Raw genomic sequence first — 12155 nt, forward strand, 5'->3', positions numbered from 1 at the left:
TTGCAAAACTACAACTCCCAGCATGCCCGGACAGCCTTTGGCTGTCCGGGCATGCTGGAGTTGTAGTTTTGCAACAGCTGGGGGCACCCTGCTTGAGAAACACTGGTCTATGCAGAGGACAGGAGCTTCTTCAGGGTCCTGTACAGTACATGCAATGTCCTAAAAAAGTAACATGGAGCTGCCCTTTCCTTGTGTCCAAAGGAGCAGGTAACCCTGGTACAGGTTAAGTGTACAGAACATGTAATATCTCCCTGTACTGTAGGGGGCGCTACAAGACACCAGTCAGTGCATACGCTTCAGTAATACAGGGGTTTTACCAGTCAATTGCCCATTCTGATTGGTCGGTTCTTCCGGCCATTGACACGTTTCACAGATCTGGACTGTCTGTATATTGTATGTTGAGTCTGGTTTCAACTTACAATGGTCCAGAAAAGACCATTGTATGTTGAAACCATTGTATGTTGAGGCCATTGTAAGTTGAGGGATCACTGTATATATATATATATATATATATATATATATATATATATATATATTAAACTTTTATCCCCCCTTGGGGACTTGACTGTGTAATGGCTTGATCGCCTTTACAGTAGTCCATCACTTGACTTTTACCTCACCAGACACGATGGGGTTAATATGGAGCATTACATAAAGCCTATTATTTGCTGTAAAATAAATAAATGCAACATTTAAGCTTTAAACAAGTTCTTTTCCTAGATGGAATCTTTAAGAGTATGTTCATAAACTGTTTCTCTGTAGTTTTAATGTGTTTTTCTTCACTGCAGCTGTGAAAACTGTAGCAAAAAACACAATTAAATAAAAAAAAAAAAAGCATAAAAAGATGGGATAGAGCTGCTTACAGAACACACAATTGGTAGCTATCAGTTAGGGGTAGGCACGCCATGTGCAGCTGTACAGGGGCCCCAGAAAGGAGAATAACACTGTCTCCTATTGTGTAATGGGTTGCAGGTACAGACTTGCAGATTTTTTATTTATTTATTTATTTTTTTTAAGTACTTATTTAAGCTTTTAGTAATAATACAACAAGAGAAACGACAGGTGAAAAAAAGCACCAAGGAAACACAGTTCAGCAAAAGTTTCAGTAATTACATAGTGTTGCAAGAGAAACACAGTAGCATGCCTGCAGTATATAAGAGTAGGATGCAGAAAACAGCCACGAGCACCTGGTGCCAGACAAACAACACAGCACAACCACTCCGACAGACAACCAGTCACACAACACATTCACACTCTGGAAGATCCACCCTCAAAAATACAAGACATAAGAAAAACAAAGCCCACTAGACACTAGGAGATATCCGAACCGGAGCATCAGCAGATTCCCCAATCAAACGCCAGGGTACCCATTTTTTAAGGCATTTCCTACTAGTATAGAGGGATTAATATAAGGGGACATATTTATTCACCGTTGCTTTCCAGGGAGACAAAGGTGGGGTAACGGGATCCTTCCATGCCATGGTAAGCACCTTACGGGCACAAAATAACAAAAATCTGATCAGCAGGTGCCTATGGGAGCCCGTCTCCCAACCATTAACTAGGCCCAAAAGACAAACCTCAGGGGTCAAGGGGGCATAGGGAAATTCCAAGTGATTTGAGAGAAAACCTATCACCTCTCTCCAAAACGGGATCACACAGACACACTCCCACATAGCATGTAAAAGGGTGCCAACCTCAGGCTGACATCTAAAGCAGGCATCTGAAGGGGAAACCCCAATTCTTTTCAGCCTTACCGGTGTATAATGGAGACACAGGATAAAACGAAACTGCATTAACAAGTCCCTTGCACTGACAACGGTAGAGTAATAGGTCAGGACTACCTCCTTCCACATATCCTCCGAGAGCATAGGAATATCCTCCACCCACTTCAAATAAGAAATATCAAAAGGACTAGGACCCACCAATAGAAGGAGAGCGTACGACTGTGGGAGAGGTTTAACTAGATCAGTGGTACCCAAGAGCAAATCCACATCATTGAAAACATGAGTAACTTCCAGGGAGCCAAATTGTGCCCGTACCACATGTCTCAGCTGCAGATACCTAAAAAAGGCACTACTGGGGACATCAAAGCGGTCCTGAATGGAGAGACCTTCCCCAAACAAATACGAGGCAAACCCGACTCCATGGGAGCTCCAAAATCCAGCAGCCTCCAACCCCTGCAGATGAGGAAAATTTGAATTCGCCCACAGGGGTGCACGGGGAGAGACTACAGCTGGGGAAAACGACTAGACACCACTGACCAAACCACAGCAGCCGTGCGCAACGGAGTCAGGAGAGAGGAGGACGCAGTGCTCCTATACAGCGTATTAGTGAGAGACTCATAGGAACCCATCAGTACACCCGCCAGGGCTGTAGCCACGTTGGAGAGATCCAGGTCGATCCACCAGGCTGCGTACACCAACTGCGAAGCAAGGAAATAATCGTAGAGATTCGGGGCTGCCAAGCCACCTCGATGTTTAGGCGCCTGGAGAAGAGCTTGACTCCATCTAGGAGATTTACCCTACCAAAAGAAGGACCTCAGACCAGAATTTAAATGATGGAAAAAGAGTTTAGGAGGAATAGTATGGGAGAGATGAAAAAGATAAAGAAATTTAGGAAGATAGATCATTTTAAAGATGTTTATCCTGCCCGAGAGAGACAAGGGGAGAGAAGACCAGGAAGAAAGCTAGGGATCGACCGATTATCGGTTTGGCCGATATTATCGGCCGATAATCACGATTTTGGACAGGCCCCGAGAGCACTGCCACTCCATTGCCTCCCCCATCCCCGGTTTTATAATTACCTGTTCCCGGGGCCCGCGCTTCTTCTGGCTCCTGCGACGTCCTGTGCGCTGCACAATGAAGAGTGACATCCTCAATGCAATGTCACCGTCAGTGCGCACAGTGACAGCTCGGGACGACGGAGCCAGAAGTAGCGCGGACCCCGGTAACAGGTAATTATAAAACCGGGGATGGGGGAGGCAATGGGGCAGTGGTGGTGGTTGGACTAGGGAGGACTCCAGGACAGGCAGGGGGAGAGAAGCGGGCGGCGGCGGTGGTCTCTGACCCTGCAAAAGCCGCTGCAGTTAATTGATTTAAAGCGCCCACTGTAAATCATTGATCTGCGGGGCCGGGATGGGGGGGTGTAATAGCCGATAATCTATCCCGGAATATCGGTATAAGTTATTCGCTATCGGCCTGAAAGGTCGCAGATTATCGTATCGGCCCCAAAAAATCGATATCGGTCGATCCCTAAAGAAAGCTTACACTCAGGGAAAGAAGAGGTTCAAGATAAGTCAGATAAGGAAGCAGAAACCTGCACACCCAAATAGTGAAACCCATTAACGACCTGTAAAGGAACAGAAAGAATAGGTGGGAGGACCACATTCTGAGTGAGCGGCACGAGAGAGGACTTAGTGGGATTGACCCGGAGGCCTGAAAAGGAGCCTAACCAGTTCAGAAGGGCAAACAAGGACCTAAGGGAGTGAGTGGCACGAGAGAGGACTTAGTGGGATTGACCCGGAGGCCTGAAAAGGAGCCAAACCAGTCCAGAAGGGCAAACAAGGATCTAAGGGAGCCCTCCACATCCACAAGATAGACTAGGCTATTGTCTGCATACATGGACACCTTCTCCACCAAAGACCCCCTCTACTAATACAGTGAATATCGGGAGGCTCGAATGGCCGCCGCCAATGGTTCGACTGCCAGAGCAAACATGAGTGGTGAAAGGACAGCCCTGTCAAGTACCTCTACCCAGGGAGAATGAAGCTGACACATCCAAGTTTGTACGGATTCTAGCCCTAGGTTGGTCATAGAGAAGACGAACCCATGAACGGAAAACAGGCACAAAACGGAAAACCCTCAGCAGAGACCACAAATACTGCCACTCCACCGAATCAAAGGCTTTATATATATCCAAACTGGCCACAAAACCTGGAGTAATATCACTGCAACTGCAATGTTAAGCTGTATGTGGCAGACATTAATGTCCGTTGCCCTGCCAGGCATGAACCCAGACTGGTCAGGATGAACGAGGGAAGAGACTCCTCCATTTAGTCTGTTGGCAAAAATCTTGGTCATAATTTTAATGTCCACATTAAGCAAAAAAATAGGTTGATAAGAATCAGGTCTAGTGGTGTCCTTACCAAGTTTAAGAAGAACCACTATCAACGTCTCTCTCATAGAATCAGGGAGAGAGCCTGTCTCAATAGCAGAATTATACAAACGTAAAAGGAGGGGGATCAACTTATCCTCGTTCATCCGGTACCATTCCCCAACCATACGTCCAATCCCGGAGTCTTGCCGAGCAGCAGTTCCCTAATGGCTTGAGAAACTTCCTCAGCAGAGAATGGATCATCAGGAGCCTAACGCTGGGAAGGATTAAGGGAGAGAGGGATAGACTACGGGGTCCCGTACGGGAGATCGCAGGGGGTCCCAGCAGTCGGACCCCCTGCGATCTGAAACTTATCCCCTATCCTTCAAATAGGGGGTACGTTTTTCAAGACTGGAGATCACCTTTAAAGAGTAAAGGGCCCCTGTCATGTTTTTGCACCAAGGCCTTTGCTTTCTCCAGTTGCCAGTCTTTAGCCTGCTGTTGGACACTTAGAGGTAAAATACATATAATATAATCATATAATTATAATACAAATGATATTAGCTAAAGAAACAAAATGATCTATTCTTTATTAAAACAACTATATACAATATGCCCTGCTTTCACAGGCTTGCTTATTCTATTTTACGAATCCCTTTCAGGTAAGAAGGACCCAAATCTTCTTAACCTGATTTACTACTATAAAAAAATCTTAATCCTTCCAGTACTTATCAGCTGCTGTATGCTCCACAGGAAGTTCTTTCCAGTCTGACCACAGTGCTCTCTGCTGACACGTCTATCTGTGTCCGAAACTGTCCAGAGCAGGAGAGGTTTGCTCCTACTCTGGACAGTTACTGACATGGACAAAGAACTACACCACTTTCTCTGGAGCATACAGCAGCTGATAAGAACTGGAAGGATTAAGTAATTTACCAATCTGTTTAACTTTTTGGCACCAGTCGATTAAAAAAAAAAAGTAGTAGTTTTCCACTGGAGTATCCCTTTAAGCCAACTTGAAGGGGTACTCCCCTGGAAAACTTTTTTTTCAAAACCAACTCGTGCCAGACAGTTAAACAGATTTGTAAATTATTTCTATTTACAAGTCTTAATCCTTTCAGAACTTATCAGCTGCTGTATGTTCCAGAGGAAGAATTTCCTTTCTGTCTGACCACAGTGCTCTCTGCTGCCACCTCTGTCTATTTATGAAATTGTCCAGAGCAGGATATGTTTGCTATGGGGACTTGCTCCTACTCTGAACAGTTCCTAAAATGGACAGAGGTGTCAGCAGAGAGCACTACGGTCAGGCAGAAAGGAAATTCAAAAAGAAAAGAACTTCCTGTGGATCATAACAGCAGCTGATAAGTACTGGAAGGCAGCCCCTTGAAAAAGTGGGACAACGAAACGGCGTTGGGGCGCAGAGACACAATACCAATATGGGTGAGCACAATTGCACTTTGTAATGTACCATCTATGCACGCACCTGCACTTTAATACTAGCACATTGGGAGGCGCAGTATGCGCATGTAGGACCCTTAGTCTGAGCGATACATTGGGATGCATTCTAATTCTAGATATATTGTCTAATTGTGAAATGTGGCTCTGACATTGTGTGGCACTTTATTGTTTTTCTGCAGGCATCTGTGCAATATTAGTTCCAAGTGCAATATTATATACCGTATATACTCGAGTATAAGCCGACCCGAGTATAAGCCGAGACCCCTAATTTCAACCCAAAATCCCAGGAAAAGTTATTGACTCGAGTATAAGCCTAGGGTGGGAAATACATCATCCCCCCCTGTCATCATCCAGACCCGTCATTAACATCCTCATCATCATCACCGCCTGTCATCATCCAGACCCTCATCATCATCACCTGTCATCATCCCCTTGTCATCATCCCACACATCCCCCCTTCATCATCCCCTTGTCATCATCCCACACATCCCCCCTTCATCATCCCCTTGTCATCACCCCCACCCCCCTTCATCATCCCCTTGTCATCATCCCCACCCCCCTTCATCATCCCCTTGTCATCATCCCCACCCCCCTTCATCATCCCCTTGTCATCATCCCCCCCCTTCATCATCCCCTTGTCATCATCCCACACCCCCCTTCATCATCCCACACCCCCCTTCATCATCCCACACCCCCCTTCATCATCCCACCCCCCCCCCCCCCTTCATCATCCTCTTCTCATCATCCGCCCTCAGTGGTCTTCAACCTGCGGACCTCCAGAGGTTTCAAAACTACAACTCCAAGCAAGCCCGTTGTAGTTTTGAAACCTCCGGAGGTCCGCAGGTTGAAGACCACTGCGGCCTTCGACATCATCCAGCCCCCTCTCGCCCCCCTTTAGTTCTGTACAGTACTCACCTCCGCTCGGTGCTGGTCCGGTCCTGTAGGGCTGTCCGGAGAGGAGGTCGTCCGGTGGGATAGTGGTTCCGTGCTGCTATCTTCACCGGGGGCGCCTCTTCTCCGCGCTTCCGGCCCGGAATAGAGGCGTTGCCTTGACAATGACACAGAAGTACGTTGGCAATGAACGTACCTCTGCGTCGTTGTCAAGGTAACGTGACTATTCTGAGGCCGGGCCCAAAGCGCTTAGAAGAGGCCTCCCCGGTGAAGATAGCAGCCCGGAACCACTATCCCACCGGACCACCTCCTCACCGGACAGTCCTGCAGCACCGGACCAGCGCCGAGCGGAGGTGAGTACTGTACAGAACTAAAGGGGGGTGAGAGGGGGCTGGATGATGTCGAAGGCCGCAGTGGTCTTCAACCTGCGGACCTCCGGAGGTTTCAAAACTACAACTCCCAGCAAGCCCGGACAGCCGATGGCTGCCCGGGCTTGCTGGGAGTTGTAGTTTTGAAACCTCTGGAGGTCCGCAGGTTGAAGACCACTGCGGGTGGAGAGTTCACTCGAGTATAAGCCGAGGGGGGTGTTTTCAGCACGAAAAATCGTGCTGAAAAACTCGGCTTATACTCGAGTATATACGGTATATATATATATATATATATATATATATATATATATATATATATATATATATATATATATATATATATACACACACATATATATATATATATATATATTAATATAAATATATCTGTGGCAGTCCGGACTCTATCTCTGTTTTCACACCTTGTCTTGTATGTTGATATGTATATCATTTGTTTCAATAAGGATTGATTCATTTTTGATCAGTGGTCTGTATGAACTCTTATTATAGTTTTGTGGTACAAGTAAGTACTGGAAGGGTTAAGATTTTTAAATAGAAGTAATTTACTAATCTGTTTAACTTGCTGGCACCAGTTGATATAAAAAAAAAAAAAAAAAAAAAAAAATGTTTTCCAGTGGAGTACCCCTTTAAGAAATCTCAGCCCTATAGCCCTATGATCAGCCCCTTTGGTACACATGCCCTTACTTTTTATGTAGCTCTGGATTGTCTTGCAGGCTTTGAGGTGTGGGTGTTGAGATTGTCGAGTCGCTGTTACTTTTATCGCACTGTAAAAAACAAAAACAAAAAAATAATAAAAACCTCATCTTGCACTACTCTGCATAAAAAAATAAGATGCTTCTTTATTTGGCCTTACTCTAGAGCGGTATTTTCCAACCAGGGAGCCTGCAGCTGTTGCAAAACTACAACTCCCAGCATGCCCGGACAGCCGTTGGCTGTCCGGACATGCTGGGAGCTGTAGTTTTGCAACAGCTGGAGGCACCATGGTTGGTAAACTCTGCTCTAGGATTATTATTTTTTTTAAAGGGAATCGGTCATCAGTTTTGTGCAGCCTTAAAGAGGTATTCCAGGAAAAACCTTATTATTTATATATATATATATATATATATATATATATATATATATCTATATAAACGGAATGAGTATTTAACTCAGGGAGAGTTCACCACTACTGGTGTGACGGAGCTTTCAAGGGCCACTAAGCACTCCGCAGGCATTCTGGGTAGGGGAATATGCAAATCAGCTCATTACATCACCTTTTCAGGCGATGTTCCCTGGTATCAGCTTAGCTCCTGTTACAGAATATAAAAAGCTAATCGGGGATTAATGCCAAACCAGAACTCTCTCTCCAGAAGGAAAGAGCACCCATCTGCAGACAGCTGTTATATATATATATTTATATACATATATCAACTGGCTCCAGAAAGTTAAACAAATTTGTTAATTACTTTTAGTAAAAAATCTTAATCCTTCCAATAATTATCAGCTGCTGAAGTTGAGTTGTTGTTCTCTGTCTGACAACAGTGCTCTCTGCTGACATCTCTGCTTTTCTCGGGAACTGCACAGAGTAGAAGAGGTTTGCTATGGGGATTTGCTTCTACTCTGGACAGTTCCCGAGACAGGTGTCATCAGAGAGCACTTAGACAGAAAAGAACAACTCAACTTCAGCAGCTCATAAGTACTGAAAGGATAAAGATTTCTTAATAGAAGTCATTTACTAATCTGTTTAACTTTCTGGAGCCAGTTGATATATATATATATATATATATATATATATATATATATATATATATATATATAAGTTTTTTCCTGGATAACCCCTTTAAGGGCAGCGTGAAAAAGGGACAGGCTCCCTTATTACAGCCATAGTATAAAAAACATCCAGGAAAGGGGATCTGAGTCACTGGGAAGGTCCTGGTCGGCTTCTCCTCACCCTACCCGGCTTGAATTATAGATCTCTGCCTATTTAGTGTGTGTGCAGAGAAATCTATCAATCAAGTCCAGGCAAGACATGAAGAAACTATCTGGGACAGGTCTGGTAACCTGAACCACCTTTTCCAGAATGATTTCTCTAAAATACCTAAACCCATGTAAAATAAGGAAACTGCAAGGAATGGATGACAGCTTCCAATTTAAATGGCGTCCTGGAAAAGTATAATCTTGGTGGTTATATTTATATAGGGGGAGATTTATGAAAACCTGTTAAGAGGAAAAGTTGCTGAGTTGCCCATAGCAACCAATCAGATCGCTTCGTTCATTTTTCAGAGGCCTTTTCAAAAATGAAAGAAGCGATCTGATTGGTTGGTATGGGAAACTCGGCAACTTTTCCTCTGGACAGGTTTTCATAAATCTCCCCCATAATGATCTCAAAGTATAATAAATGGCCAATCCAGCAAACCTGCTCCATGTGTTTCTTCCGTTCAGAATCCAGTGATCTGACTCGTTGGCGTAAGGCAAGGATTTCTTTATCTAATCTATTATTATGTTCTTTGGCTTTTTGTAGTTCTAGGGAATCTGCAGAGGGAAAAAAAATTATTACAAAAAATGATTCAGTATATGACGGACTCTCTGCACAGATACATGTAAGGCCTACACTACACACTCACTATAATAAATGTGTTTCAAGCATTTCTTCTTGGTGCTTTTACAAGCATGTCTTATTTATTTTGAAGCATTTAAAGGGGTACTCCACCCCTAGACATCATATCCCCTATCCAAAGGATAGGGAATAAGATGTCTTATCACGGGGGGTCCCGCCGCTCCCTGCTATCTCCCTGCTGCATCTGGCGTTAGTTTAGAGCGTCGGGTGCAACGCCGGAGGCTCGAGACGTCGCGGCCATGCCCCACTCGTGAGGTCACGACACCAACCCTTCAATGCAAGTCTATGGGAGGGGGCGTGACGACCCTCCCATAGAAGGGAGGGTCGCTACGCACGCCGCTCCTATTGGATGACGGGACGGCGTGCGCAACGACGTGATGACGACGATGGAGAGCGCCGACTATGAGGGGATCCCGAAGAGGACGCGCCGAAGCCCCGAGGACAGGTAAGTGATCGTCAGCGGACCACACAGGGCACCGTAAACGTCTATCCGGTGGCAGGTGAAGCAGTCTGCGCTGCCGGATAGCCGTTTATGCGATGGCCCCGACATACAAAAGCATCGAATGTTGATGCTGCCTTCAACATGTGATGGCCTCTAAGAGATGATCGTTTGTGGAAATGACCGTATGTCGGGGCCATCATAGGTCGAGGGGGTCACTGTATTCATAAATCACCAACATGTCAACACAGATGAGACCCCATCATACACGTTACTACAGAACATCTAAAACTTCATCTCACCATTGTCTCTGAGGTCTTTGAGCTCTTGTTGTAGTGCATCAGTGTCTTCTTGTTTCTTTTGCATTATTTGTTCTGCACAAGTGGAAAAATAAAACATCAATTAAAATGTTCACTTGAATATGACATAACAAAAAACACAATACAGAAAACATTCCGTATAATAGTATAACATGGACCTGGGAAATAGTCCTTTCTTCTGGCATTCACAGGATCTGACAAATGCCATTTTATTAAAGGACACCTGTCATTTTAAAAACTTTATTATTTTTAAATTTACTTTATGTTGCCATATTTTAAATGGTCACTCTCATTAAAACAAATTTTTGCTATTGCACTCCTTATGGAAAAAAAAAATATTTTTAATGTTCTTTGTTTAAAAAAAATTATGTTTTCTATGTTTTATTTCTGTTTAAAAAAAAAGCTGCCACTAGGTGTCTCCCTACTTGTCTAGAGCACATTTCCCCTCCATCTCTTGCAGAGACTTTGGACTCCTGCTGGCCTGGCAGAAGTCCAAAATCAGGAAGTGCAGTCTGGAGTGCCGAGGGTGTGTGTGTGCAGCCTTAGCCCATCATAGCTCATCTCACACTGAACTGCTCTGGGCTGTGTGTAGCAGAGTGAGGGAAGAAGTTCTCCCCTGTATGGCTTCAGATGATGTCACCCCTGCTGGGTAACGCTCCTTTCCAGTCCATGAATCTGACTGAGACTGAGACAGTTAATCATGATGGGGACAGTAAAATGGGAGGATTATAACATTTAACAAGATCATGACAGGTACTAAATGACTACATGCAAGGTAACCCCTCATGCATGAGAACATACCCAGCTCGCTCAGTTCCTTTTTCTTAATAAGTAAATCGTCCGTGAGCTTACGGATTTCGTCATGCGCCATTTTCAACCTCTGAGCAGCTTCGGTCAGATCTCTCTCCATGTTTGCCCTAATTTTCCTCTCTTTATCAAGCTCCTCATCAAAAGTCTGAAAGAAAAGTTAATAGCTGGTCAATTTGTGTTATGTTTTTGTAGTTCTGAAATCTCAACATGAATAAAGTTATGTGAAAAAATACAGAAAAACAGAAAACTGGTCCATAGTTACATACAGACACCTGTCCTTTCACTTAAAGGAGAACAAAACTTAATTATCCCCTATACCTGTACACAGGATAGGGGTTAAGTAGCTGATCTCTGGGGGGGGGGGGGGTTCGAGGGGTACTCCGCTGCTCAGCGTTTGGAAAAAACTGTTCTGAGCGCTGGAGCCGGCAGCTTGTGACATCATAGCCCCGCCCCCTCAATGCAGGTCTATGGGAGCTGTCACGCCCCCTCCCATAGACCTGCATTGAGGGGGTGGGGATTGATGTCATGAGGGGGCGGGGCTATGACTTAAGGAGCTCCGGGCACCGGCTCCAGTGTTCGGAACAGTTTGTTCCAAACGCTGAGCAGCGGAGTACCCCTTTAAGATTTTTTAGTAGAAGTAATTTACAAATCAGTATAACTTTCTGGCACCAGTTAATTAAAAAATAAAAATGTTTTCCACCTGAGTACCCCTTTAAGGGATGTAGAAGATTTTGCTGAAAAGATCGTAGGAGCTGGTGCTCCAGATGTCATCAGAACAATGCTCTACCCACCATTACACTCAGCAAACAAGACCAGGCAGACAAAATGTTTTATCTGACACCTGCAATAGAAGCTGCCCCCAGACTGAGGGACTGGGCCGATCCTCAAAGACATTTCATACAATATTCTCCACATCTCCGGCTATAGATCACTTTACCTGAATTCATCCATCACATCAAAGGATTAGTACATGCATAACAAAAAAGCTTTGTCCCCCGACCACATCTTCCATCATGCTTTATACCATGTTTCCCGAAATCTACCCCCAGTTAGCATTGGAACAGTGGATGCAAAGGTCTAGTCACTCTCCACTGTATAGGACAGTGGTCGCCAACCTGCGGGCCTCCAGATGTTGCAAAACTACAACTCCCAGCATGCCCGGA

General features: G+C 44.8%; 1 protein-coding gene across 8 annotated transcripts in view; it reads right to left on the bottom strand.

The window, feature by feature from the left end:
* Positions 1 to 12155, bottom strand: part of CCDC30 (coiled-coil domain containing 30) — a 106675-nt gene that overhangs the window by 57328 nt on the left and 37192 nt on the right. For all 8 annotated transcript variants that reach the window (XM_056544658.1, XM_056544660.1, XM_056544656.1 and 5 more), the window contains 4 exons: positions 10984 to 11137; positions 10165 to 10236; positions 9223 to 9338; positions 7512 to 7591 (listed from right to left, as the gene is read on the bottom strand). In XM_056544658.1, coding sequence (XP_056400633.1) covers positions 7512 to 7591; positions 9223 to 9338; positions 10165 to 10236; positions 10984 to 11137 — 422 coding nt within the window. The remainder of the gene's footprint in view (positions 1 to 7511; positions 7592 to 9222; positions 9339 to 10164; positions 10237 to 10983; positions 11138 to 12155) is intronic.

The sequence above is a fragment of the Hyla sarda genome, chromosome 10, assembly GCF_029499605.1.
Source record: "Hyla sarda isolate aHylSar1 chromosome 10, aHylSar1.hap1, whole genome shotgun sequence".
NCBI lineage: Eukaryota > Metazoa > Chordata > Amphibia > Anura > Hylidae > Hyla > Hyla sarda.